The 27,498-nt window shown below is 52.7% G+C and overlaps 1 protein-coding gene across 3 annotated transcripts in view; it reads right to left on the bottom strand.

Moving 5' to 3' along the window:
* Positions 1–26,250, bottom strand: part of Copg1 (COPI coat complex subunit gamma 1) — a 32,339-nt gene extending 6,089 nt beyond the window's left edge. The window contains exons 1-21 of one of the 3 annotated variants that reach the window (XM_071605927.1): positions 26,064–26,250; positions 23,618–23,723; positions 22,253–22,336; positions 19,530–19,634; positions 13,898–13,950; positions 13,179–13,259; positions 12,891–12,962; positions 12,695–12,774; positions 11,170–11,245; positions 10,756–10,848; positions 10,433–10,519; positions 9,404–9,561; positions 9,184–9,317; positions 8,424–8,491; positions 7,811–7,999; positions 7,013–7,108; positions 5,008–5,251; positions 2,750–2,825; positions 1,261–1,364; positions 606–731; positions 169–237 (exon numbers count right to left, since the gene is read on the bottom strand). In XM_071605927.1, coding sequence (XP_071462028.1) covers positions 169–237; positions 606–731; positions 1,261–1,364; positions 2,750–2,825; positions 5,008–5,251; positions 7,013–7,108; positions 7,811–7,999; positions 8,424–8,491; positions 9,184–9,317; positions 9,404–9,561; positions 10,433–10,519; positions 10,756–10,848; positions 11,170–11,245; positions 12,695–12,774; positions 12,891–12,962; positions 13,179–13,259; positions 13,898–13,950; positions 19,530–19,578 — 1,855 coding nt within the window. In that variant the 5' untranslated portion in view covers positions 19,579–19,634; positions 22,253–22,336; positions 23,618–23,723; positions 26,064–26,250. Of the gene's footprint in view, positions 1–168; positions 238–605; positions 732–1,260; positions 1,365–2,749; positions 2,826–5,007; positions 5,252–7,012; positions 7,109–7,810; positions 8,000–8,423; positions 8,492–9,183; positions 9,318–9,403; positions 9,562–10,432; positions 10,520–10,755; positions 10,849–11,169; positions 11,246–12,694; positions 12,775–12,890; positions 12,963–13,178; positions 13,260–13,897; positions 13,951–15,663; positions 15,812–19,529; positions 19,635–22,252; positions 22,337–23,617; positions 23,724–26,063 lie in introns of those variants that run through there. The other 2 variants (XM_027954430.2, XM_027954432.2) reach the window with 2 other exon arrangements.
* Between the last annotated feature and the right edge of the window lie 1,248 nt (positions 26,251–27,498).

Raw genomic sequence — 27,498 nt, 5'->3', positions numbered from 1 at the left:
CAAGTCCCCCTCAGGAGAGACCCAGCGAGGTTTCTACATTCTGTTCAGTTCTTAATCCCCCTGAGGAGACTGACCAGGTCCCACGTGATCCACATGGTCAGGCCGTGGAAGGCGCGTGGGCCCACGCTGACCACTGTCGTGGATTTCCTTGGTAGCTCTGCCACTCACCCTGGAAGATCTCCTGCCTGGTGGCGGCCACTTTCTCGGGTTGTTTGACGGCTGCGATGGGGGCGGTCTCTGTAGGCACAAACAGACAGGTTAACCAACAGCTCTGGCCACTATGAGGGGACAGGCCTCAGGGTGCTGACTGCAGTGCTGTCCCTGAGCCATAAAGCCCAACACTCCTGAAAATGTCCAGAGCACGTGAGAAAAAGAGCAAGCATCTGACAGGGTGCTATGGCGCATGTCTGTCATCCCAGCAGCTCAGGAGGCTGAGGCAGGAGGATCGCAAGGTGGAGGCCAGCCTCAGCCAAAGCAAGGCCCTAAACAACTCAGGGAGACCCTGTCTCTAAATAAAACACAAAATAGGGCCGGGGGTGGGGCTCCGTGGTCAAGTGCCTCTGAGTTCAATCCCTGGTACCCCCCAAAAAAAGCGCAGGCCTCACCTGTTCTCTGCTCAGCCGTGGGCGTGGTGGCCAGGGGCACAGACTTGAGGTCGAAAGGTTTTTCCGAAGGTTCCAGAGTGTACTGCTGCAGAGCCCTCTCCAGGCCAGGGATGGACACCGTCAGACCTAGAGGCCAGTGGGAGAGAGGTCACTCGTCCTTACAACGTGAGAGAATGTCACCAGGAATCCCCAGGGAAGACTGAAGCCTTGGGTCCCCAAATTACAAACCCTAGGGGGTCTGGCTCTGAGAAAATCGCTTAATTTGTTTATTTTTTGGTACCAGAGATGGAACCCAGGGTAGCTTCTCCCCTGAGCTCCAGCCCCAGCCCTTTCCATTTTTACTTTGAGACAGGGTCTCGCTGAGTTGCTCAGGACCTCACTAACTGGTCGAGGCTGGCCTCCAACTTGCGATCCTCCTGCCTCGGACTCCAGAGCGGCTGGGATGACACCACTGTGCCCAGCAGAAGTTATTTTTGTTCATGATGAGTATTTTCAATTGACCAGGCTGTTTCCACCCACATGGAGTGGCCTGCATGTCCCTGGGCTTTCTGAGGTCGCCAGGAAGGGCCAAAGAGAGTCTGGCCTGGGCCTCCCTCGCCTCAGGAAGGTGAGTCTGTTCTGGGAGGAGCTGGGCAGAGGGCCAGGGAGGACTCACCGTTCAGGATGTAGCCTGCATTGAGGGCCTTCTGCTTCTGCTCCAGGACATTCAGATAGAAGGTGGCTCGGTCCCTTACTTCATTGTCGTCGTCCATGACACACCTGCAGCCGGGACACGAGGAGCTGCTGACTGGGGATCCGCAGCGCTGGCAGGAAGCACGCTGCAGAGTTTCATCAAGGGGTGGCAGGAGGAGGCGGGTCTCTTAAAGCTCAGACAGCTCCGTCGCCAGAGGTGGTGTCCTGGCAACTCTTGTATAAAGCCATCGAAAAGCACAGAGCGGGCCGAGGACAGAGCTCGAGGGTAGTCGCTTGATTAGTGCAGCCCAGGCCCTGGGGTCAGCCCCGCAAACCAAATCCAACAAGCCAAAGACCCCCAGGGCTGGGGCTGGGGCTCAGTGGCAGAGCGCTTGCCTAGCATGTGTGAGGCACTGGGTTCGATTCTCCACATCACATATAAATAAATGAACAAAATAAAGGTCCAGATAAAATACAATAACACCAACTTTGTTTAAAAAAAAAAAAAAAAAAAAGCATTTAGGCTGGGTACAGTGGCGCACGCCTCTCATCCCAGTGGCTCGGGAGGCTGAGGCAGGAGGATCGCCAGTTGGAGGCCGGCTTCGGCAAGTTAGGTCCTAAGCAACTCAGGGAGACCCTGTCTCTAAATAAAATATAAAGAAGGGCTGGGGATGGAGCTCAGGGGTTAAGTGCCCCTGGATTCAATCCCTGGTACCAGAAAAAAAGAAGTAGATTTGTGGTTGTTTGGATCTGGAAACGCTGAATGAATGAGATGTAGCTATAAGTGGATATAGGTTTTTTGGAAGACGCGATAATTTCTTTCTTTCTTTTTTTTGGTGGTACTGGGAATTGAATCCAGAGGCACTTTACCGCTCAGCTACAGTCCTTTTTATTTTTTATTTTGACAGGGTCCCACTAAAGTTGCCAAAGCTGGTCTCAAACTTGCAATCCTCCTACCTCAGCCTGCAGAGTAGCTGGAAACAATACAGGTATGCCCCATCACACCCAGCTAAAAAATGTTTTAGATTTAGATTGTGGTTTTAGTTCCACAACTCTGTGAATACGTTAAAAACCATGGACTGACTGATCCATTCATTCATTCACAGACTGGGGATGGATCCAGGATCTTATTTTTTGGGGGGAGGTGGATATTGGGGATTGAATTCAGGGGCCCTCGACCAGTGAGCCCCGTCCCCAGCCCTACTTTGCATTTTATTTAGAGACAGGGTCTTGCTGAGTTGCTTAGGGCCTCGCTTTTGCTGAGGCTGGCTTTGAACTCTCGATCCTCCTGCCTCAGCCTCCAGAGCCACTGGGGTGACAGATGCGCCCCACTGTGCCCGGCTTTAATCCAGCGTTTTACACAGGCTAGGCAAGTGCTCTATCTCCTCCTTTTTTATTACATAAAGACTAGGGGAAGCCGCGTGGGCCTAAGGCAACATGTCACCCAACAAGGTCCCTGGGCCTAGGCTTACCTCTTCAGCAACACCAGGATACTGGGCAACATCTCTTCGTTCTGGGCTCCAAATTTGGCCAGAGCGCTCACAGCACCTGTTGACACACCCAAAATCACTGCCAATGCTCCCTGGTGAGTCGCCACACGGGCACTCCCGGTGCTCAGAGGGTCTTCACACAGCAGAGCCCCAGAAGGCCCCAAGGGCCACCAGCATGATAGACGGCTCGGGTGCGTCCTGCACCCCTGGGGCCTCAGCGGCCCCCAATGCCTACCTACTCAAATGGGGTGACTGGCGTCCAGTGCAGGTTTCCTGAGCTACCATTTATTTTTTCTCCTTGGGGACACTAGGACTGACCCAGAGGCGCTCTAGCACTGAGCCCAGCACCAGGAACTCTTCCCAAGTGAACGACGGCACCATCCCAAGAGCTGCCTACAAGTCAGGATTCTCAGATTCCAAATGACCTCGACTTCCTGTTGAGCCTCAGATGACTGCACATGTGAGGGTGGAAGTAGGGACATCGTGGCAGAGACGAGAAAGCCTGCCCACGGTGGGTTCAAAAAGAATAGAAATCGGGGCTGGGGCTGAGCTGTAGAGCGCCTGCCTAGCATGGGTGAGGCCCCCGGTCGATTCTCAGCACCATATAAAACTAAATAAAGTCCACTGACAACTAAAAAATTATTAGAACAGAAGTTTAAAAAAAAAAAAAAAAAAAGGATGGTTGAGGCTGGGGGTGTGGCTTCCTGGTTGGGGGCGTGGCTTCATGTTAGGGTGTGGCTTCTTGGTTGGCCTGTGGCTTAGTGGATGGGGTGTGGCTTAGTGCTTGGGGCGTGGCTTGGTGCTTGGTAGTTGGGGTGTGGCTTAGTGGTTGGGGTGTGGCTTAGTGGTTGGGTGTGGCCTGGTGGTTGGGGTGTGGCTTAATGATTAGGGACGTAGCTTAGTGTTGGGGTGTCTTAGGGGTGTGTCTTGGTGGTTGGGGGTGTGTCTTGCTGGTTGGGGCGTGTCTTCCTGGGTGGGGGCGTGGTTTCATGTTAGGGTGTGGCTTCTTGGTTGGCCTGTGGCTTCATGATTAGGGCGTAGCTTAGTGGTTGGAGCATGTCTTAGTGATTAGGGGCGTGTCTTAGTGATTGGGGGTGTGGCTTAGTGCTTGAGGCGTGGCTTGGTGCTTGGTAGTTGGGGTGTGGCTTAGTGGTTGGGGTATGGTTTAGTGATTAGGGGTGTGTCTTAGTGGTTGGGGGTGTGCCCTCATGGTTGGGATGTGTCTTAGTGATTAGGGGTGTCTTAGTGGTTGGGGTGTGTCTTAGTGGCTGGGGTGTGGCTTAATGGTTGGGTGTGGCCTGGTGGTTGGGGCGTAGCTTAGTGTTGGGGTTCAGTCTTTGAGTGTCTTAGGAGTGTGTCTTGGTGGTTGGGGTGCGTCTTGCTGGTTGAGGCTGTGGCTTCATGTTAGGGTGTGGCTTCTTGGTTGGCCTGTGGCTTAGTGAATGGGGTGTGGCTTAGTGGCTGGGGGCGTGGTTTAGTGGTGGGGGCGTGGCTTAGTGATTAGGGGTGTGTCTTAGTGGTTGGGGTGTGGCTTCATGGTTGGGTGTGGCTTAGTGCTTGGGGCATTGCTTGGTGCTTGGTAGTTGGGGTGTGGCTTAGTGGTTGGGGTGTGGCTTAGTGATTAGGGGTGTGTCTTGGTGGCTGGGGTGTGTCTTGCTGGTCGGGGCGTGGCTTTGTGGTTGGGCGTGGCTTCATGGTTGGGGTGTGGCCTAGAGTACCTGCAGGGTGGGCCTGGGCTCCATCCCCAGCACTGCCCAAACCAAGACAAGATGAAAGAAAAACAGATGGTAGGGGCTGGGGATGTGGCTCAAGCGGTAGCGCGCTCGCCTGGCATGCGTGTGGCCCGGGTTCGATCCTCAGCACCACATACAAACAAAGATGTTGTGTCCGCCGAGAACTAAAAACTAAATATTAAAAAATTCTCTCTCTTTAAAAAAAAAACAAAAACCAGATGGTCCCTTGTTGAACTGTCCACTTACGTGAAGTGACAAAGCTTATGGTATATGAATTTATCTCAATTATTATTAGAACATATACAATACCCTAAAGAGCAGCGTATTTTGAAACTTGAGACTGAAGTATCACTCACCTTAGATGGTAGCTAAGGTCTTTCTTAGGAGATCATGAAAACCAGTTCATGAGACAAGAGCGCTTCGCCTGTGTGTCCCCACTGGGGTTCAGGTCCTGGGTCACCACCCCACACACGCCGAGGGCCCAGCTCAGCCCTGGCCCAGACCTACCTGCCCGGACCTCCTCGTGCTCCAGGACCACCCGGTTGTAGATGAAGCGGATGTACTTGGAGGGGTTGTTGGTCTTGGGCCCCTCCTGGCCCAGGAGATGCAGGATGCGGGTGGCCAGCACAGTGAACTCGCAGTCCTCGATGAACTCGCACAGGTGTGACAGCCCGGTCTCCTTGCTCTCGGCGTTCTCCTCGATGATGCTGATGATGCAGTCCACGATGGCGCGCTTGTACTCGAAGCCACCCTGGTGGGGACAGTCAGCTGAGCCAGGAGCCCTGCTGCCTCCCCAGGACCAGGGACAAGTGACGCTGTCCTTGTCCCTGGACAAGGCACCTGGCTCTCTGGGGCTGCATCTCATTTTCAGGTAAAACAAAAGGCTTGGCTCACTGGGGCCTTCTCCTGGTTTCTATTAGAAGAACTGTCTTCTATGAAAACTTTTCTTTTTTTGAGTGTGTGGTCCTGGGGACTGAACCAGGGGTGCTCACCCTCTGAGCCCCGTCCCCAGCCCTTTTTATATTTTATTTAGAGACAGGGTCTCACTGAGTTGCTGAGGCTGGCCTCTAACTTGGGATCCTCCTGCCTCAGCCTCCTGAGCCACTGGGATGACAGACATGAGCCACTGTGTGTGCTTGGCTTATACTCCCCATTCTCATTCATTCATTCATTTATTAGTTGTAGTTGGACCCAATATCTTTATTTTATCTATTTCTTTTTTTTTTAATGTGGTGCTGAGGATCGAACCCAGTGCCTCATACATGCTAGGCGTGCGCTCTGCCTCTGAGCCACAGACCCAGATTCCCCATCCTTAAAGGGAAAAATAAGGCTTACGGTCAAGGCCCATCAGGAGGACCATAAGTGGGGGTTTATCCTGTCTCTGAGGGGCCAGGCCCACTAGCTGAGGTCATTAGCACGTTTCTCTAACATTCTTGGGAAACCTCAAGGCACCCAAGGCAGTGGGTGCGGTATTGCTTGGCCCTTGGTCCCCTGGGGCTGGGTGAAGGCCACTGGTATCTAGAGAGCAGGTCCACTCCATGAGCACCTGTGAAACTCACTGGTTTGCTGAGACATCAGTGAAATCACTAATTCACAAAAGGAACAAAAACAGACCCGATATCACATTATTAATATCCAATTCTATAAGAAATCACCTGTAGCTATACACCCAAAGGTCTTAAATCAGCACACTGCAGTGACATGGTCACATCAACGTTTATAACAGCTCAATTCACAATACCTAAGCTATGGCGCCAACCTAGGTGTCCTTCAACAGATGGATGGACAAAGAAAATGTGGTCTCTATACACAGTGGAATATTACTCAGCCTTAAAGAAGAGCAACATGATGGCATTTGCTGATAAATGGACGGAGCTGGAGACGATCATGCTGAGTGAAATAAGCCAGTCTCCAAAACCAAAGGCTGAATGTCCTTTCTGATATGGGGACGCTGACCCACAATAAGAGGGGGGACAGCAGTTCACTGGATGAGACGCAGGGGAGTGAAGGGGAGGGGGGGGAGGGGACTGGGAGAGACAGGGGAATGAATGGACGTCACTTTCCCATGTTCACATAGGAACCCACGACCAGGGACACCCCACAGCAGGTCCAGCCACAGGAGTGGGAAGTCACGCCCCGTGTACGTGTGACATGGCAGGATGCACACTGTTGTCACGGGGAGCTAAGAACAACAAATAAAAAAATCTAAACACCGTAGAACTCTGGAACAGCCTGGAATATTCCTGCACTAATCTTCACCCTTAGAGAACATAACGTTTTCCCTCCTCTGCACAAACGTCGCCCTGGGGCGTCTCATGCACCTTCAGTGCCAGGCTGGTGAGTCACTACTCATTCCTGTAATCAACAGCAATGGTGCAAGGTGTCATCCACCGTGTGTCAACAGGAGCTTAAAGGGCCGCAGGCAGCAGGAAAACGAGCCGCTGAGCAGGTGGCTCTGAGCACCCAGGAGGGCGAGCTCCAGACGGTCCCTGCCCCTGGGCCCCACCCTTACCTCCTCCCGCAGCATGGTGAACAGGAAGTTCATGAGCACAGCATGCTTGCGAGGATACTTCTGACACAGAGCGCTGATGGCCTGGACTACCACCACCTGGGACAGACGGACTGATGTGAGCAGCAGCCCCTACCCCAGCAACTCAGCTGGCCAAGTGCCAACCGGATTTTTTTTTTTTTTGGTACCAGGGACTGAACCCAGGGGCGTTTACCCACTGAGCCCCGTCCCTAGCCCTTTTTAGATTTTATTTAGAGACTAAATAAAAAATCGCTCTAAGTTACTAAGTGGCTGAGGCTGGCCTCCAACTTGCGATCCTCCTGCCTCAGCCTCCGGAGCTGCTGGGATGACAGGCTTGTAATTCCAGCTAAGCTAGGAACCGGACCTCTGGAGTGGGCACTGCCAGGCTCCCATGCCCTCTGCCTTCTGGTTGGCCTGAGCCAGTGGGAGCCCCAGCAGATCAAGGGCAGGAAGAGAGGGCAGCTGGGTGCTCATCCCTGGCGCCCTCTGGCCAGCGCTCCTGATGGGCGAGTCTCTCTTCCTGGCCTCGGGAAGATGCTGACCTCTCTGGCCCCAGCCCAAAGCCAGGGTTCTCGAGACTCAAAGAAACCAGGGCAGAAAGGCCCAGAGGTAGGACGTGCGTGTCCCCCAGGGCAAGACCCCCAAAGGGTGAGGTGTCCACTATTACTGAGCCTCGAGGCTGACTAGCCACTCAGGTCCCTCGTGGCAGGAGGCCTGTGGACACAGCGAGCACATGGCGCCTGTCCTCTGAGGCCCCGGGGCGTCCAGAGGCTGGGCTACCTTGAACTCGTCCGAGATCTCCGACATGAAGGACGAGATCTGCTTCATGAGGCGGTCGATGCTGCTCTCGCTGCCCGTCTTGAGGAGGGTGGTGATGGCCAGTGTCGCTATGCTCCGGTTCGAGTCTGTGACTAGATTCTCCAGGTCCAGGTTGCAAGCTGTCACGGCTGATGGGTGCTTCATGGCCACCTGTTGGGGGCGCAGAGAGACAGAGACGCAGGACCTGATTCCATTACCTCATTTAAACAGTTTGGCCCAGTCAGAGATTCTGCGGATGAGCTCACCATCTAGAGAAAGGAACTGTGACCCCAGAATCTCACACCCCAGAAAAGGTAACGAGGACCAGGTCTATGCCTTTCCAAAACACCACCAGCTAGCCAGGCGCCGTGGCCCACGCCTGTCATCCCAGCGGCTTGGGAGGCTGAGGCAGGAGGATCGCAAGGTGGAGGCCAGCCTCCGCCACTTAGCAACTCAGTGAGACCTGGCCTCTCAATAAAATCTACAAAGGGCTGGGGACGGGGTTCAGGGGTTAAGCACCTCTGGGTTCAATCCTTGGGATCCAAAATAATAACAAAACAGCCAGGATCCCACCCTCCCGCCTGGGGATTCTTACCTTATTGAGGGTGCGGACAGCGGCGTAGCGCAGCGCGGCTTTGGGGGAGCTGCAGAAGAGCTGGAGCACTGTGGGGGGACATGGGGTGCAGCCAGGCCGCCCTCAGTGCTGGGAAGACCAGGGGCAGGGCCTCTCTGGAGGAGGGGGCCAAAGCCCACTTGGGCCCCGCCGACCCTGGGTGGCTGAGCTGTGAGCAGCCGCCTTGCCCATCAAGAGACAGCCCAGTGGTGCTCTTCACTTATTGAGCACCTGCTGTGTGCAGGCACCACAGAGTCGCTCACGGTCTAAGTCAGTGACTCTTCACAACACCAGGGAACACCCCCTGGGAGGGGTTCCACACATCCTGAGCTCCTCCAATAGGCCTTCTCCATACCAAGGCCACCTGCTTGGCTTCAGAATAGACCCGACCCTCATCTTGGCCTCTTTAGGGGAAAGGCAGAATCATAAATAGCCCTCCCAGCCAGGCCTGGTGGTACACGCCTGCAATCCCAGCAACTCAGGAGGCTGAGGCAGGAGGATCGCAAGGTGGAGGCCAGCCTCAACAACTTGGCGAGGTCCTAAGCAACTCAGGGAGACCCTGTCTCTAAATAAAATAGAAAAAGGGCTGGGGACAGGGCTGAGCGGCTAAGCACCTTTGGAATCAGTCCCCAGCACCAAAAAACCCAGATGTGACCCAGGCCCTGCCCAACACCAGAGCGTGGCCGATCTCAGGGTGCCCCTGGCTCCCGCAGGCAGACGTGGGCGGGGGTGGGGGGCCCACCTGACACGGCGGGCGCCAGCTCCTTGGCACTGCAGCCTGGCAGGTTGACAATGGCCGAGGCGGCTTCGTACACCACCATCTCGTGCTTGTTGCGCAGACAGCTCTCGATGAAGTCGAACAGCGGGCTGTCCCGGCTGCGGGTGACAAGGGATGAGAGACAGTTGGGGACACCGTGGGGGGGGGTTACGAGGGGCACCCCCAGCGGGGAGCAGGGGCGGACCTGCCGTCTTCCTCCTCCAGCTGCTTGCCGGCCACGCGGATCATCATGCAGTAGGCGAAGGGCGACTTGAGGCCGTGTCGCGTGAACTTGCTGATCATCTTGCTGACCGCCAGGCGGTCATTCTTGCGCACGTGGTACAGCAGCCCCAGCGCGTGGTACTGAGGACAGAGAGCGAGAGGGGAGGCTGTGACATGGGAAGGAAGTGGCAGAGTCACTGCGGGAAAACGGATGGAGCCCGAAAGCGTCATGTTAAGTGAAATGAGCCCAACTCAGCAGGTCAAGGGTCCTGGGTGTCACCTCGTATGTAGAAGCCAGAGAGGAAAAGAGAAAAAAGAAGAAAAAGTTGGTGGTAGAGAGCCAGGCGTGTGGCGCACAACTGGAATCCCAGCGGTTTGGGAGGCTGAGGCAGGAGGATCGCAAATTGGAGGCCAGCCTCAGCAACTTAGTGAGACCCTGTCTCAAATTTTAAGAATAAAAAGGCCGGGGACAGAGCTGTGTGGTAAGCACCCCGGGGGGCTCAATGCCCAGCCAAAAAACCAAAACAGAATACAATTGGCGGAGCTAGACTCAATGGTGCGAGCCTGGAGGCTGAGGCAAGAGGATCAGAAGTTTGAGGCCAGCAAGACGCTGTCTCAAAACGAAAATAAATAAAAAGGGCTTGGGGTGCAGTTCAGTGGTAGAGCACCCCGGGGTTCAGTCCCTAGTACGGAATGAATAAGTTGTTTAGGGCCTCGCTAAGTTGCTGAGGCTGGCCTCCAACTTGTGATCCTCCTGCCTCGGCCTCCCCGGCCACCGGGATGACAGGTGGGCACCACCGTGCCCAGGTGGTCAGCAGCCTTTAACCCCAGTCCCCGAGTGGAGCCCTGGATTCGTTCCCAGAGTCCCCCACAAGTTCCCCACCAGGATGATCTGATAGACAAGAGTCTGACACCGGGGGCCACCAGGTCAGCCATGGTAAGCGTGCGCTCGGGTTGGCAGGGGCTGGGCCACCACCTGAGGACTTTCAGGACCCTTCCTGGCCCGACTCACCTGGACCATGATGTTGTCACTGGACGCCGCCTCCTGGGCCTCGTTCACCCAGCGCTTGACCACGTCGAAGCTGCACTTGAGCAGGTGCTGTGGGCGCAGGGGCAGGTCAAGGGGCAGGCAGACAGGTGGCCTCCCGGGGTCCTGAACCCCGCCTGCTGCCCGCCCTCCCTCCCCTGCCCCCCACGGGTCCCTTCCCCTTAACCCGAGGCCCCGGGGCTGGCTTCCCTGATGGGCTGGGTTCTGAGGGCCCCCTGCTCCTCCCCGGGGAAGGGCACCCTCTGTGCCTCCCCTCCCCCCCACAGGGTCCCAGCGCAGCCACACACCAGGGAGGACACCAGGGCAGAGCTGGAGACGCTGGGCACCTTGTCCACGATGGCCTGCTTCATGTAGCGCTCGATGGCTTGCAGCATGGTGCTCTGCGGGCAGGGGATGAGGGAGGGGGACCCTCAGGCAGTGGGCGCAAGGTGGGGGGGGAGGAGTGGGGGCACGGGGGAGGGGCCTGGGATGCAGGGGAGGGGCCTAAGGTGCAGGGGAGGGGCGTGGGTGCAGGGGGAGGGGCTAAGTGGGGAAGGGGCGTGGGGTACACTGGAGGTGTGGAGGGTTTGGGGGAGGATTGTGGGGTGCAGAGGAAGATTGTGGGGTGCAGAGAAGAGCATCCCCAGGTTCTCCTGCCCCCAGCCCTGGCTCATGGACCTGGGGGCCGCCTGGGAGGTGGCCCGGGCGGAGGAGGGACTCACATCCGTGATCTGGCAGAGGGCCCGCACGGCCGGGCCGCGGTAGTTGTCCTCTTTCCCGGTCATGTCTTTGGTGAGGCTGCAGGAAGAGAGGGCACTGCTGAGACGCGGGGAGCCCGGCCTGTCCCTCCCTTGGAGTTCCCCTGTCACCATGCTCGCTTGCATGACAAGAGTCCCAGGCTCAGTGCCACCCTCTGTTCCTTTCTGGCTTTGGTCCCAGGGATGGAACCCAGAGGCGCTAACCACTGAGCCACACCCCCAGGCCTTTTTCTATTTTCTTTAGAGACAGGAGCTCACTGAGCTGCTTAAGGTTTCACTAAGTGGCTGAGGCTGGCCTCCACCTTGCCATCCTCCTGCCTCAGCCTCCCCGAAGTCTGGGATGACAGACGTAGGCCACTGCACTGACATCACCAAGACATTTCTGTGGCTTCCCAGTTAACAGATCAGAGCTGCCCAAAGACCGGGCCCCTTTGGTTCTATTTTTGCTTCTGGGATGGGGGTCTTGCTAAACTGCCCAAGTTGGCCTTGAACCTGTGACTCTCTGACCTCAGCCTCCTGAGGAACTGGGATGACAGGTCCCTAGGCCTTTGAATGTGTTGCTCTCTCAGCCTGGACCGGACTCCCTCTGCACCTCCACCTCTGCTCTTTTCCCCAGCGGTTCTGTGGAAGAAGCCAGGGCCTGCACATGCTGGGCAAATGCTCTCCACTGAGCTATGTCCCCAGCCCTCTGTCCTGCTCTTTCTTTCTCATCCTTTAAGACCCCACTCGGGGTAATCCCACAGATGCTGGAGGCTGCGGCAGGAGGACTGCAAGTTTGAGGCCAGCCTCTGTCTCAAAATAATAATAAAGAAATAAACAAAAAAAATCCTCACTTAGATGGCTCTAAATGATTTTTCTGGTCCAAAATCAAGCTGGTGCCCTCCTGATCTGCCCCCGCAGTCCATCACACTCCCCAGAACAAGCCTTACTACACCTTACCTTAATGGCCTGACTGCCTGGCTGTCACCCTGTCGATTCCAAGGGTACAAGAGGCCAGAGGTGTCCTTTTTTGATACTAGGCACTGACCCCAGGGACGCTCTACCCACCAATGAAGGACATTCCGTGTCCTTTTTCCAATTATGAGTCAAGTTCCCGCTAATTTGCTTATGGCTTCTTAGTTGCTGAGGCTGGCCTCCACCTTGCGATCCTCCTGCCTCAGCCTCCCGAGCCTCTCTTCCTCCATGATGTCCTGCCTCCCATCAGCCCAGGAGTGGAGCCACCATGTGTGGACTGGGACCTCGGACACGCTGAGCCCCAAGTCCACTTGTCCTCCCTAAAACTGTTCTGAGCAGGTCCGTGAGTCCCGTCTGTCTCAGGAAAAGCTGCCTGAGACAGACAGAGGTCACAGGGGACAGGACACTCTGGAGGCTCCGCGGGGCAGGCAGCGAGGGCCCAGAAGAGGGACCTGGACACACACCAGGCCAAAGTCTCGCCCTCTGGCGCCTGTCAATGGAACCCGGAGCAGCCCCCGACCGCCCTGAGACCTGCCTGCTGGTGACAATGATGACGTCCTCGGCGATGCAGGACATCTCCTTGATGGTCAGGTAGCACATCCGACGCAGCGTGGGCTGGAAAAGAGGCAGGAAAAGCCCATCGGACACCATGACAGTCCACCCGTCCCAGCGGCCACCAGGAAAGTGGGGGGGGGGGGGGGGCGATACACGACACACGACGCGACACTCACATCGTTGGACTGAAAGAGTTTGGTCATGGCGAAGAAGGCCTCTGTGGCCTCGGTGGTCCCCAGGTGCTCCCCCTGTGGTCACCAAGAGAGCAGCCTCAGCTGGGGACGGAGGGCTCTTCTGGGCACCAGCTGCCCCCCCTGCAGACCTGAGTCCCCAGCCCTGCGCCCTCAGGGACTCCGTGGCAGACACACTTCAGAATCGGGGACTGGGGGACCCGAGCCGGGTCGCTGGCTAACGCCACGGAGACCATGAGAGGCCCAGGGTCCCCCACGAGCCCGGCCCGTTACCTGGTTGATGAGGTAGAGGATCTTGGTGAGGATGTGGGCACATTTCCGAGGGTTGATGGGGGTTTCGTTAAAGACCCGGGCCTAGGAAGAAGCCACCAAGGACATGACCTTCTGGCCCAGGTCACGTCCCTTCCGCTGGCCACTCTCAAGGGCATTTGTGGTTTGAGAAGTCATGGAATAAACGCCCGAGTCAAGTTTATTGTCGTGAAGAAAAAAAGTTCTGTTTCTCTTTTTCTTTTTTTGGGGGGGACCAGGGACTGAACTCAGGGGTGCTCAACCCCTGAGCCCCGTCCCCAGCCCTTTTTATATTTTATTTAGAGACAGGGTCTCGCTGAGTTGCTCAGGGCCTCGCTAAGTTGCTGAGGCTGGCCTCCACCTTGCGGTCCTCCTGCCTCAGCCTCCTGAGCCACTAAGATTGCAGGCAACCTTGCCTGGCCAAGATACCTCTGGGAATTGACCCCAGGGGTGCTTAACCCCTGAGCCCCGTCCCCACCCCTTTTTCTATTTTATTTAGAGACAGGGTCTCACTGAGTGGCTTAAGGGCTAAGTGGCTGAGGCTGGCCTCTACCTTGGGATCCTCCTGCCTCAGCCTCCTGAGCCGTGGTGATTTTACAAAGGCATGAATCACCGTGCCCTGCCCCCACGGCTCCTTAAACCAGGACTTGGGTCTGTGTTCCGAGTGCGTCAACGACATTCACAGAGGTCCCAATGACACTTGCCTCCTGAAGTACTGCGCTCTTCTCAAGGTGCTGGAAAGGGTTGGAGCCTCCACCTAGAGTCAAGGAGGACAGAGAATCACTTCCAGGTTATGACCCTGATTTCAGATCCATCCAGACAGCGAGGCTCAGGGGTGTCCGCCTGGAACCCCAGCCACTCAGGCAGAGTTTAAGGTCACCTGGGCACCTGAGCCGAGTGCCATCTCAGGACACAATAATAACGACAACAAGGGCTGAGGCTAGGCCCTGTGGCACCCGCCTGGGATCCCAGTGGCTGGGGAGGCTGAGGCAGGAGGATCGCGAGTACAGAGGCAGCCTCAGCAACATCATGAGGCCTCAGGAACTCAGGGAGACCCAGTCACTAAAAAAAACGGTAGCGAGGGCTGGGGACAGGGCTCAGTGGTTAGGTACCCACCCCTGGGTTCAATCCCTGGTACCAAAAAAAAGGTGGGGGGCCTGGGGATGTCACTCAGAAGGAGAGCACTTGCCTGGCACGTGCAAAGCCCTGGGCTCAATTCCTAGTGCCAAAGCCACAGCAGAATCCCTCCCAATATAGGGAAGGGACAGCTGTCCTTGTCATCTACAAAGCAAAGCTTATACGCCACAGGTCCCCCAACCTGTCTCCAGGTCCCATCACTGTCCTGCGAGGGACTCCGCTCTGCCCAAACCACTTCCCCAAGTTGCCCAGTGCAGAGAGGAGATTCCTCAGAAAACTGGGAATGGAGCCACCATGGGACCCAGCTGTCCCACTCCGCGGTTTATACCCAAAGGACTTAAAATCAGCACAGGACAGGGACACAGCCACATCAGTGTTTATAGCAGCTCAATTCACAATAGCTCAACTGTGGAGCCAACCTAGGGCCCTTCAACAGATGGATGGACAAAGATAACATGGTCCATACACACAGTGGAATATTACTCAGCCATAAAGAATGAAATAATGGCATTTGCCTATAAATGAGAGGATCATGCTAAGTGAAGTAAGCCAGACTCAAAGAGCCAAAGGAGGATTGTTCTCTGTGATGTGCAGAGGCTGAAGTTCATTAGATTAGACAAAGGGAAGGTAGAAAGGATGTGAATAGGAAAGACAACAGAATGAACTGGACATGACCTTTCTTTTGAATGGTACCAGGGATTGAATTCAGAGGCCCTTGACCCCTGAGCCCCGTCCCCAGTCCTATTTTGTGTTTTATTTAGAGACAGGGTCTCCCTGAGTTGCTGAGCACCTTGTTTTGGCTGAGGCTGGCCTCCAATTTGCGATCCTCCGGCCTCAGCCTCCGCAGAGCTACTGAGATGGGCAGAATAAATAAAAGTCCACGGACTGGCTGGGTGGATGGCGCACGCCTGTCATCTCAGCCGTATAGGAGGCTGAGGCAGGAGGATCGCGAGGTGGAGGCCAGCCTCTGCAACTCAGCGAGACCCTGTCTCTAAATAATAAATAAAAGGGGCTGGGGACGGGGCTGGGGGTGAGCGCCCCTGGGTTCCCTCCCTGGCCCCGAAAACAAATATGTAAAGAGCAAATTGGAAAAATGACAAAAAAGGGTCCCGGAGCGCGCGACGGGCCGGCGCCCTGAGCCTCGGGACGCGGACAGGTCGCAGCGGGGGCAGCGGGGCCCGGGCACCGACCGGAGAGCGACGGGAGGCCCCGGCCGCGGCCTCCGACGGGCAGCGCGGCCCCGGGCACAGGGCGCGCTCGGCCCCGGGCGCCCCGCAGTGTCCCGAGGACAGAGGACGCTGCGCAGGGCCCGGCCTCCCCCGGCCTCCCTCACCCGACTCCTCGTCCTTCTTGTCGAATTTCTTCAACATGGTCGCGGCCGGCGCGGGCGCCACGCAGCAGCGGGACGGGGACCGGGCGGGGACCGGGCGGCTCCGAGCAGCGGTCCAGCGGCCGTTCCACAGGCCACTTCCGGGCTGCGCTCGGCCACGTCGCCCGGCGCTCTGCGCAGGCGCATCGCGCAGGCGCAGGCGCACCGCGCACTCCGCGCCTGCGCACACTCGCGCCGCCGCCGCCGCCGCCGCCGCCTGCGTTAACCCCATCGGCGCCGCGGCTTGGCGGATGGAGGAGCCGCGGAGGGAAGCGGGACGGGGAGGTCCCGGGGAACGTGGCCCCAGGCTGAGCGGCACTGCGTCCCTGCGCCTCGATCCCCGCTGAAGTGCACAGCGGGATTTTCTTTGCGACCTTGAATTGCCATCACTCTGGTTTTGCTTTAATATTATTTAAAATTTAATATATTAATATATTTAAAATTATTATTATTATTATTATTATTATTATTATTATTATTAGGCACCAGGGATTGAACCCAGGGTGCTTAATCCCTGAGCCCCGTCCCCAGCCCCTTTTTATATCTTATTTAGAGACAGGGTCTCGCTGAGTGGCTTAGGGCCTCACTAAGTTGCTGAGGCTGGCCTCCAACTTGCATCCTCCTGCCTCAGCCTCCCAAGGCACCGGGATTGCAGGCGCGCTCCCAAGCGTGTCTGCTTTTATTGTCTTTTATGCACGGCCAAGGATTACAGTAGACTGTAGTCGTTGCTCAGTAAGTCCTTGTTGAACGAACGAATGCGTGGGATTGCTCTTATCTGCATCTGGTGCAAATTGTTTTATACTTTTTTTTAGGGGGGGGCACTGGGTATTGAACCCAGGAGCGCTTAACCACTGAGCCCCATCCCCAGCCCCCCGATTTTGTATTTTATTTAGAGACAGGGTCTCACTGAGCTGCTTAGGGGCTCTCTTTTGCTGAGGCTGGCTTTGAAGTCGAGATCCTCCTGCCTTAGCCTCCAGAGCTGCTGGGATTGCAGGCGTGTGCCCTCTATTGAAATTATATAACATATAATCATAGAATTCTATTATAGTTATGACAATTAGTACTCTATTACTATTCTATTAGACTATAATTGAATTATTTATTACTATTTTATTTTTCTAATGGTCAACATAATTTTGTTATGGTAAATGGTAGGAACTGGAGACTACCATGCTAAGTGAAATAAGCCAGACTCAAAAAGCCAAAGGTGGAACGTTCTCTCTGAGATGCAGATGCTGATTCGGCACAAGAGGGAGGGAAGAAGAGAAGTTCATTCGATTATTATTATTATTATTATTCTAATAGTTCCCATTATTTTGTTATAATAGTTACAATTGCATTCGTTCATGTTATAAATAAATTCTAGATGATGATTTCCAACCTATTTTGGGTGCATCTGTGTGAATGGCACTGAAGTATTTGCAGAATTGAAAACTTGGGATTGGAGGGGTGAAGTTTTGGGGGACCCCTCTAGTGGGAAAGATCAGCCTTGAACTTGATTTTGCTCTTTGCTTTGGGTGTTTATCCGGCGCCGGCCTCTGGCGCCCCTAGCGGTAGAGGTGAGAAGTGACGGGAAGCAGAAAATGACACGTTGCTAGGAGTGGATCTTCCTGGGGACAAAGGAAAGTTCTGCCTGCCATCAAGCCAGTTGCATTGGAGATGGCAGAGCCGGGGCATGATGGGCAGGCGCTGCAATGCGCAGAACTAGCTTTTCTGGGGAGCAGGGGACCCCAGCACTGAGTTCAGAACCAGCAGTCCTGGTGAGCTCAGTGGGAAGGGGACAGGCAGGGGCTGGGACAGAGGATCGCGGGTGGGAAAGGTGGAGCAGGAAGTGGAGTGACGGAGGAGGGACCCGGCTTTGCGGAGGCTGAGGTTCTGGTGGAGTTCTGGAGTCAAGGTGAAGTTGGCAAGAGCCAGAAAGATGTTCAAAATCTTGAACCCTCAACCTTTCCCCTTTATCCAGAGGAAATTAACCAAAAAAAGGAAACAGAGTTGCCCATGGCCGCAGTTTGCAGCAGGATAGTTGCACAAATCTATCAAGAAAGGAAGAATTGTCAGCCGAGAGCGGTGGCCCTTGCTTGTAATTCCAGGGGCTGGGGAGGCTGAGGCAGGAGGATCGCAAGGTGGAGGCCAGCCTCAGCCAAAGAGAGGCACTAAGCAACTCAGAGAGACCTTGTCTCTAAATAAAATGCAAAATCATAAGTCCCTTGTCCAGGTGCAGGGGGCACACACTTAAAATTCCAGCAGCTCCCTCCGGAGGCTGAGGCAGGAGGATCGAAAGTTAGAGGTCAGCCTCAGCAACCGGTCTCAACACCAAATTTAGAAAAGGGCTGGGGATGTGGCTCTGTGGTAGAACACCCACTGGGTTCAATTCCTGGTATAAAAAAACGGGGGCAAGAAAGAAAAAAAGAAATTCCTTCAGGTTCACTAAAAAGGAAAACACAACATCAAAGTTAAATGGTGTTTGAGTGCAGAGAGTTGCATTTCTTTTTTTTGGGGGGGTGGGATACTGGGGGTTGAACCCAGGGTCACTTAACTCCTGAGCCCCATCCCCAGCCCTTTTTTAAATATATATTTTATTTTGAGACAGGGTCTGGCTGAGTTGCTTAGCGCCTTGCTAAATTGCTGAGGCTGGCCTCCACCTTGCGATCCTCCTGCCTCAGCCTCCCTAGCAGCTGGCATTAGAGGCGTGCACCACAGGGCCGGGCACTGCGTGTCTTTGCATGTGATGAATGCAGAGACTCCTGGACTGGGGGGGGTGGGTCTGAGGGTGCCCTAGGGCTTTTTGTGGGTCCTCATTTCCTAAGTAACCCAATTCACACCTATCCTGGTCCTGTGAGTGGTGACACTTAGCTGTCCGGGTCCCTGCAATACAGGCGGAGAAGGGACCATCCATCCGCAGGCTCTCCCCACCCTGCAAGAAGAGGCGGTGTGGCCGGAATAGCTATTAGTGACTCACCAGGGGCTGGTGACCATGCATAGGAAAGATCTGGAACATCTTCACTAACCAGACTGAAGAATTAGGGTAAATTCTCCAATAAACCAAGGGGAGTGTTCATAATAAGGTCCCAAGGGCTCACCGTCCCCCTTAGGTGGCACTTCCTCCTGCAAACCATTGCACTGCACGCAGCCAACACGGGGTGGCGCCTGCTGGATGCGAGCCAAGGGGCATTTTTCCACAGCAGCTAAAATGCGCATGCGCCAAACTGTGTGCGTGTGTGTGTGTGTGTGTGTGTGGGGGGGGGGGGGTTCAAATCACACTTGTGTGCAAAGCAGGCCACATCTCACAGGCAATCACATGGGACCCAGTTCTGTCGGAGACCTAGAGGACATTAAATTAATTTTGGGGGGGGAGGGACCAGGGATTGAACCCAGGGGTGCTTAACCACTGAGCCCTGTCCCCTGTCACCAGCCATCCCAGTTGGGGACCTAGGCTGGGCTCACAAATCTGAGCGTTTCAATGACTTCAGGAGACACTCAAGCCCAGGGGAGGACCTTTTCCAAATCCAGGGCGGCTCTGCGACCTTAGGGCTCCGTGGGAAAGAGAGAAAGAGTATGCAGAGAACATTCCATCCATAGAAGGGAGGCTGCCTGCCTCCAGGTCAGGGAGGCCAGCCTCCACATTTCCATGGCTGAACGCTAGGGGGCGCTCAGCTCCTATGTGGCAGCTCCCGACAGTCAGTGCCCAGCCCCTTTTTCTATTTTATTCAGAGACAGGGTCTCGCTGAATTGCTTAGGGCCTCACAAAGTTGTGGAGGCTGGCCTCCACCTTGCGATCCTCCTGCCTCAGCCTCCCGAGCCGCTGGGAAGACAGGTCTGTGTCACCTTACCTTTCTCAGGGTGCTGTTTCTGACAGTGTCCTTTCCTCTGGCTGCCCATTAGCAACTGACATGGCTTCTGGCTCCGCCTTGGGTGTCCTCCCTCAAGGTCCCTCCCTGGGTGATTACAATTACACTCAATTTACCACCGGTGCCTAAATCAAGACCCAAGAAGCCAAGACGCACCACCCAAACCTGTGCTCCAAACCGACACAGTGACTGGCTTCTTGACACCGCGTGTCCCCAAGCAGATGAGTCACCCTGTCCCCAATCTGTCAAAGCCAGTTCCCCTCTTTTAATGACCCCACCCAGTTTGCAGAGACCTTCATCACTGATTTTCTTCCCCCCGTGCTGAGCACCCCAAGAGCTACGTCCCCAGCCCTTTTCAAATTATTGAACTTTTTTATTTTTTTGTTCATTCATTTTTTTGGTACCAGGGATTGAATCCAGGAGTGCTTGACCCCTGAGCCACCTCCCTACCCCATTTTATTTTATTTGTTGAAATTTTGAGATAGGGTCTCACTCGGTTGCTTCCAGCCTGGCTAAGTCGCCGAGGCTGGCCTCCAACTTGCGATCCTCCTGCCTCAGCCTCCAGAGCCGCTGGGAGGAGTGACCGTGGACATTTTCTTTCCCCTTATTTCCCACATCCAATTCATCTACATTCTTCTTGATCTCTTTGGCAATTAGACATCCGATTCCTCTTGGGGACCATACTGTGTGGGCTTCGGGGGATCAGCCACAAACAGCACAGGCAAGATCTCTACCCTCTTTATGCCCCCAGTTTAGCCAAAGCATGAGCTTTAAGCCAGTTTCCTTAGCTGCAGGATTGGCATAAAGTGGGACTTATCCCCCGGAGTTGGGGACACAAAGACTAAGTGAGCTAATAAGATGGAACATGCTTACAACAGGATCTAGCATGCAGTAGGTGCTCAATAAATGCTACTCATTATTGTTAGAGAAAGTGAGGGGACCTATAAGTGAAAAACAAAACAACAACAACAATAAAACAAAGAAACAAAAGAGAAAATGTTCTGCAGCCTGGCGAGGTGGCGCACACCTGTGTCCCCAGCAGCTTGGGAGGCTGAGGCAGGAGGATCGCAGGTTGGAGGCCAGCCTCAAAATTTACTAAGGCTCTAAGCAATACAGTGAGACCCTGTCTCTGAATAAAATATAAAAAGGGCTGGGGATGGGGCTCAGGGGTTGAGCCCCACCCTGGTTCAATCCCTGGGACCAAAAAACTAACAAAAACCCAGGATTCCCAGTGATGGCCAATGGCCCATTTCCTGTGGTCACTTGACCCCACCCTGGCCCTCTCTCTCCAAGACACCCCTACGGACAGATTTTGGGAGCAGCCTGCACCCCATTTGCTCCTGTCCAGACCTGCCCGTAAAACCTCCCCCCCAACCCCCCCCTGCTATCAATCAGAGCCAGGCGTCAATCAACAATGGGGTCACATTCTGAGAAATGGGTCCATGCTTAGATCCCACTGAGAGCCTCTGTCAATCACTTGACGTGGCCTCTTTCTCTTTTTTTATTTATTTTTTCCTTGATTTATATTTTATTTTTTATTTTTGCGATGGCAGCCAGAGATTTGGCAGATGAGGCTGGTAACACAGAACTCTGCTTTACAAATTTGCTTTATTTTAAAATTTTTTTTGGTGCCAGGGATTGAACCCAGGGGCCCTTGACCACTGAGCCCCATCCCCAGCCCTTTTTATTTTATCTATTTATTTTTGAGACAGGACACTAAATGGCTTACGGCCTTGATAAATTGAGGAGGCTGGCCTCCAACTTGTGATCCTCCAGCCTCAGCCTCTGGAGCTGCAGGGATGACAGGTGGGCACCACTGTGCCCGGCTAATAGAGTATTTTAAAATAAGCTTATCCTGCTAGGTGCGGTGGCACACACCTGTAATTCCAGCAATCTGGGAGGCTGAGGCAGGAGGATTGCAAGTTGGAGGCCAGCCTCTGTAATTTAACAAGTCTCTAAGCAACTCAGCGAGACCCTGTCTCTAAATCAAAAAATAAAAATTACCAATGTAGGGAGACCCTGTCCCATAATAAAAAGGTGAATAAAATAAAATAAGATTGTGATCTATATGTGTAATAGGAAATGAACTGCATTCAGCCGTCATGTGTAACAAAATAAGTAAAATCACTGAATTAAAAAAATAAAATAAAATAAGAAAGGGACTGGGAATGTGGCTCAGTGGTAAAATATCCCTGGTTTTGATCCCCTGCATTAAAAAAAAAAAAAAAGGCTGAACCTATTTCCCAACTTAAAAAAAATACTATATATTCCTCCAAAAAAAGGTAAAAAAAAAATGTCTATACATGTCTCCATCTATAAAATTGGGAATTGTATTTTCTTTGGGGGGTGTTAGGGGATTGAACTCAGGAGCACTGAACCCCTGAGCCCCGTCCCCAGCCCTATTTTGTATTTTATTTAGAGACAGGGTCTCGCTGAGTTGCTTAGGGCCTCACTAAGTTGCTGAGGCTGGCCTCCACCTTGCGATCCTCCTGCCTCAGCCTCCCGAGCCGCTAGAATGACAGGCGTGCACCCGGACTGTGATTTTTAAGCCAGGTTTAATAGGTCTTAATATTCAATAAACCAGAGTGATGCCATTCTCGGTCAGCCCCTGACAGGTCCTGCTCCGTATCAAGTGCAGCACTGGCTGGGAAGGAACGTGCCTGGATCATGCCCAACCTGCAGCCCAGGCGTAGACAAAAACATACCTAAGTTCAAGGGGCTGGGGGAGGCAGCTCAGCCGGACCAGATCCATCACGCATGCACCAGGCCCTAGGTTCCATGGTCAGCACCTGCAAAATGAATTTTAGAAAATAGTAGTAGTTAATTAAAATTAAAAGAAAAGATAAACCTTGCAGGTAGCCCTTGGCTAGCGTGCAGGGCCCTGCCCAGCCCTGCTGTGGTTTCCTTCCTCCTCTCTCCCAGCCTGGATCAGATTCCCTCCCGCCCCTTGTGTCCAGAACAGTTGTCAACTGTCAGCATGTCCCAGTGACCTCGCTGGCCCCTGGGCCTGGCTGTAACCGAACAACAGGCTCTAAATAACTCTCCGGAGGCCAGGCCTGGTGACAAGGCTTTCTCAATATAGTCTGTGATTTGCTTTCCAAAGGTCAACAGCTTGCGTGAAGGTTTCAAGGACAACCAGATGGCTCTGGGGTGGACCGGGGACTTTTCTGCTTTAGCAGGCCAGAGCACTGGGTTCAAGCCCCAACGCTGCCAAAATAAACAGGCCTCAAAAAAAAAAAACAACAAATTTATTTTAAATAATTTCAGAAAGAATAGAGAGCCCTTCAGAAACTGGGAAAACTCCCATATGGAAAGCACCATCGCGATATTTTATTGAGAGACAGGGTCTCGCTGAGTTGCTTAGGGCCTCGCTTTGGCGGAGGCTGGCCTCCACCTTGCGATCCTCCTGCCTCAGCCTCCCCAAGCCACCCTGGATGACAGGCGTGCGCCACACGGCACCCCGGCTGACATTGTAATTAAAAGGAGTCTTCTCATGGATACTCGGCTTGTTCTAGTTTTTCAGTTTTAATTGAAACATCTTGGTGCACAGGTCTTTCTCTGCATGTTCAATTAATTACTTTCGATAATTTCCCAGGAGGAAACCTGTGGGCTTTGAATAAATTGTGCCGTTTATAGACTACACTGGTAACTTGAAGCAAGAGCAGCAGAGTCTTAGTGACAATTTCACAGTTGAATTAAAAGTGAGGACTGTAAGCTGGGCCTGAGGGCGCACACTCATAATCCCAGTGGCTCAGGAGGCTGAGGCAGGAGGATCGCCGGGGTTGAGGCCAGCAACTTAGCAAGACCCTCAGCACCTCAGCCACTGTCTCCAGTGCTGGGAATGAACCCAGGGTCTTGCTCTGCCACTAGAGGTAGAGTGGGGCAGGTAGGTGAGGCAGCACTAGAGCCGCTAGACCCAGGAGGACGTCACCACGTTGTGACTCCAGAGGCCACACTTTATCTTCCGCATCTGTTTGTTGGAACTTGTTCAAGTTTACAAAAGCCCTTCCCTGCACCAGGAGTTTGGTTTTACTCTTCACAGCCCAGTGAATCCCTCCTTCAAGACTCACAAGAAGCCAGGCGTGGAGTGGAGCAGGCCTAGTCATCCCGGTGACTCTGGAGGCTGAGGCAGGAGGATCGCAAGTTGGAGGCCAGCCTCACCAATTTAGGGAGGCCCTGAGGAACTCAGCGAGACTCAGTTAATTAATCAATTAATCCAGACTATTATTGGGGCTGGGGATGTGGCTCAAGCGGTAGCGCGCTGGCCTGGCATGCACCGGGCGCTGGGTTCAATCCTCAACCCCACATAAAAAATAATAATAATAAAGATATTGTGTCCACCTAAAACTAAAAAAAATATATTAAAAAAAAGACTATTATAAGGCAGTCAGGGTAGGATGTGCTGGACACAGATGTGACAAAGCTCTCTTAGGTGGCTGAGCGCCTTTATAGGATCTGGGTGCAGAGTCTAACTGGGCTGGAATTCTTACCTGTGCCCTTGAGGTCTTTATTTTCAGGGTATTTTGGGCACTGGTACTAGGCACTGCCCCAGGAGTACTTAACTCCTGAGCCACCTACCCAGATGTTTGAATTCTTTTTTTTATTTTGAGACAGAGTCTCATGGAGTTGTTAAGGGTCTTACCCAGTGGCTGAGGCTGGCCTCCAATTTGCAATCCTCCTGCCTCAGCCTCCCAAATGGCTGGGATGACAGGCGTGAGCCACCGTGCCCACCTCTTTTTTTTTTAATTAAAAATGAGTTTGATTAGTTTTAATTTTGAAAAGTTTTCTGTTACCTAAACTGGCTATTTTCAGCATATATCATTCTTGGTTGGCAGAAAGAAGAACAAAGGAATGTGAATGGTAGGCACTGAATGAGTGCTGAGTCAACAGGAGCTATTACAGTTAAATAAGAAGATTGCAAATTCGCACTGGGCGCAGTCACACTCTCCTGTAATTCCAGTGACTTGGGAGACTGTGGCAGAATTCCAACTTCCAGGCCAACTTCAAGGCCCATCTAGGCGATTTCTTTATTTATATGATATTGGGGATTAAGCCGATACATAAACCATCACAGATTTTTTTTGAGGCAGGGTTTATATTTTTTAATTTTTTTCTTTTTTTTTGGTGCTAGAGATTTTGAACTCAGGGCCTCACAAATGCCAGGCAAAGGGGCTCCCACGGACCAAAATTCACCAGCCCCTTGTTGTTTTTTTTTTAATTTGACAAAAAGTCTCACTAAATTTCCCAAACCAGCCTCCAACTTTTGATCCTCCTGCCTCAGCCTCCCGAGTTGCTAGGAACACGGGTGTGGGCCACCACCCAGCCAAAGGACATAGCTCTGAGTTTGCCTACACATAGGTCAACACGGTGGTCTTGAGCAGGCGACAAAGATTTCCCTCCCTCACTGTATCCTCTATAAAAATAAATATGTGAGTAGTTTATTGCAAGTAGTTATCATTAGGATTATTTCATTTTATTATTCATTTTTGGTACCCGGGACTGAACTCAGGGGTGCTTAACCACTGAGGGAGGCACTGGGTTTGATCCCCCTCGGTGTCACATACAAATAAAGACAAATAAAAGAATTGTGTCCATCCACAACTAAAAAGAAGAAATAAAAAAAATAGTAATATAGAATTTTATATGTATAATATGTATATTATACATGTATATTGATAAATTCACATTAATTTACACAGAATACCAATACATCCAAACCATGTATACAGATAAAACCAATCATTTTGACATATCTGTTGTTTGCTCTTTTTCAATATTAAGATTTAGTATTTATGACATTAATATTTTTAATAATTTTTCAGTATTTTTTTAATTAAAAAATCCTACAGTGGTAGACACAGGGGCGTAGGCCTACCATCCTAGCAACTTGGGAGGCTGAGACAGGAGGATCGAAAATTGGAGGCCAGCCTCAGTGATTTTCTGAGGTCCTCAGCAACTTAGTGAGACTCTGTCTCAAAAATAAAATAAAATAAGATAAAATAAAAATACAAAGGGCTGGGGCTGGGGCTCAGCGGTAGAGCGCTTGCCTAGCATGTGCAAGGCATTAGGTTTGATCCTCAGAATCACATATAAAAACTAAATAAATAAATACAGAAATAAATAAATAAAAAATAAATAAAATAAAGGTATCATGTCATCTACAATCAAAAATATTTTTTAAAAAAGGGGGGGATGCTGGGGATGTGGTTCAGGGATGAAGCCCCTCTGGGTTCAATCCCCGGCACTAAAACACCAAAGGAACCAAACCACCAATTGCCTCTGGTGATTGTTATTATTTATTTATTGCTGAGGATTGAAGCTGCAGGTGTTTTACCACTGACCTACATTCCCCAGCCCTTTTTCTATTTTATTTGGAGACAGGGTCTCGCTGAGTTGCTGAGGGCCTTGCTAAGTGGCTGAGGCTGGCCTCCACCTGGCGATCCTCCTGCCTCAGCCTCCTGAGCCCCTGTGCCAGGTCTCTTGACATTTCTGTTTAAACCCTAGAATGGAAAATACCTTTGAGGTCCCCAGGTGGCCTGTCACAGAGGAGAAGCAGGTCTGGAGAGGGACAGCAGCATCCCTGCTCACTGAGTTAGCTGGTGGCAGAGAAGCCCACCCTAGCAGGCTTCCTGAGGGGTGTCCCCCATTTCCCCGAGGCCGGCCCCTGCCTTGCTGAGTGCTGTTCCTCTTTCTCTGGGTCCCACATGATTACTGAGCAGAAAGTGCTGGGCCAGCCAAGATGACTCAGGGGTGAGGGCTTAGGGCGGGGTGTGGGTGGAGGGCCGGGCTTGGTTGCTCGCCCAAGGGAGAGACTCTCAGACAGGAAGCTACAAAAGGCTGGAGCTGGGCCAGAGGATGCTGGCTGGAGCCCAGGGCAGCCTAGAAGCTGCACAAGGTGGACCTTCTTTCTTTTGGTCCCAGGGACACTTAACCCCTGAGCCCCGTCCCCAGCCCTTTTTCTATTTTATTTAGAGACAGGGTCTCCCTGAATTGCTGAGGGCCTCACTAAGTGGCTGAGGCTGGCCTCCACCTTGCGATCCTCCTGCCTCAGCCTCCTGAGCCGCTGGGATATGATGGGCGAGCACCACTTCCTCCTGCAACGTGATGTCCTTCAGAAGAGACCTCTGGTTAGGATCCACAACCCAGGCAATGAGGACTCATCGGAGGGAGGAAGGTGTGAGGCTCTCTGACCTGCAACTGTCCAAGATGGTTCCAGACTTGACACAAGAGGCAACTGATTCTCAAATGGTAAAGACAATGACAGTGTCCAGAAATACCATGCCAAGGTGTTCAAGTGGAATCTTGAAATATATTATGATTCCCAACCTATTCTACTGCACCTATGTTACTGAAACAGTCCCCAAATTGCAAACTTTGGATTTAATGGATCAATTTACAACCCAAAGAGCTGATATGATCTATTCGCTGTCCTGAATCCAGGTGCCGGTGGCTCAGGCCTGCAATCTCAGCAACTCAGGAGGCTGAGACAGGAGGATCACAAGTTGGAGGCCAGCCTCAACCATTTAGTAAGGCCCTCCACAACTTAGTGAGCCCCTGTCTCAGAAATAAAAAATAAGGGGGCTGGGGTTGTGGCTCAGTGGTAGAGCGCTCGCCTCGCATGGGCGAGGCCCTGGGTTCGATCTTCAGCACCACAAAAAAAAAAAAATTAAATAAAGATTGTGTCCAACTACAACTAAAAAATAAATTTTAAAAAATAGGAGCAATCAGGAAGACCATTATTTTTAAAAAAATGAAAAATGAAGACTGGAAATGTAGCTCACTGGCTTAGCACCCCTGGGTAAAATCCTCAGTGAAAAAAAAATTTACATATATAAGAAATTTACATATAAAATTTACATACATAGAAATTTACATATAAAATTTACATATATGGAAATTTACATATAAATTTACATATGTATATAATTTACATATATAAAATTTACATATA

This window comes from Marmota flaviventris, chromosome 20 (genome assembly GCF_047511675.1).
Source record: "Marmota flaviventris isolate mMarFla1 chromosome 20, mMarFla1.hap1, whole genome shotgun sequence".
Lineage (NCBI taxonomy): Eukaryota > Metazoa > Chordata > Mammalia > Rodentia > Sciuridae > Marmota > Marmota flaviventris.
Note: the sequence above shows the minus strand (reverse complement) of the source record. Positions and strands in the feature narration are given on the sequence as shown.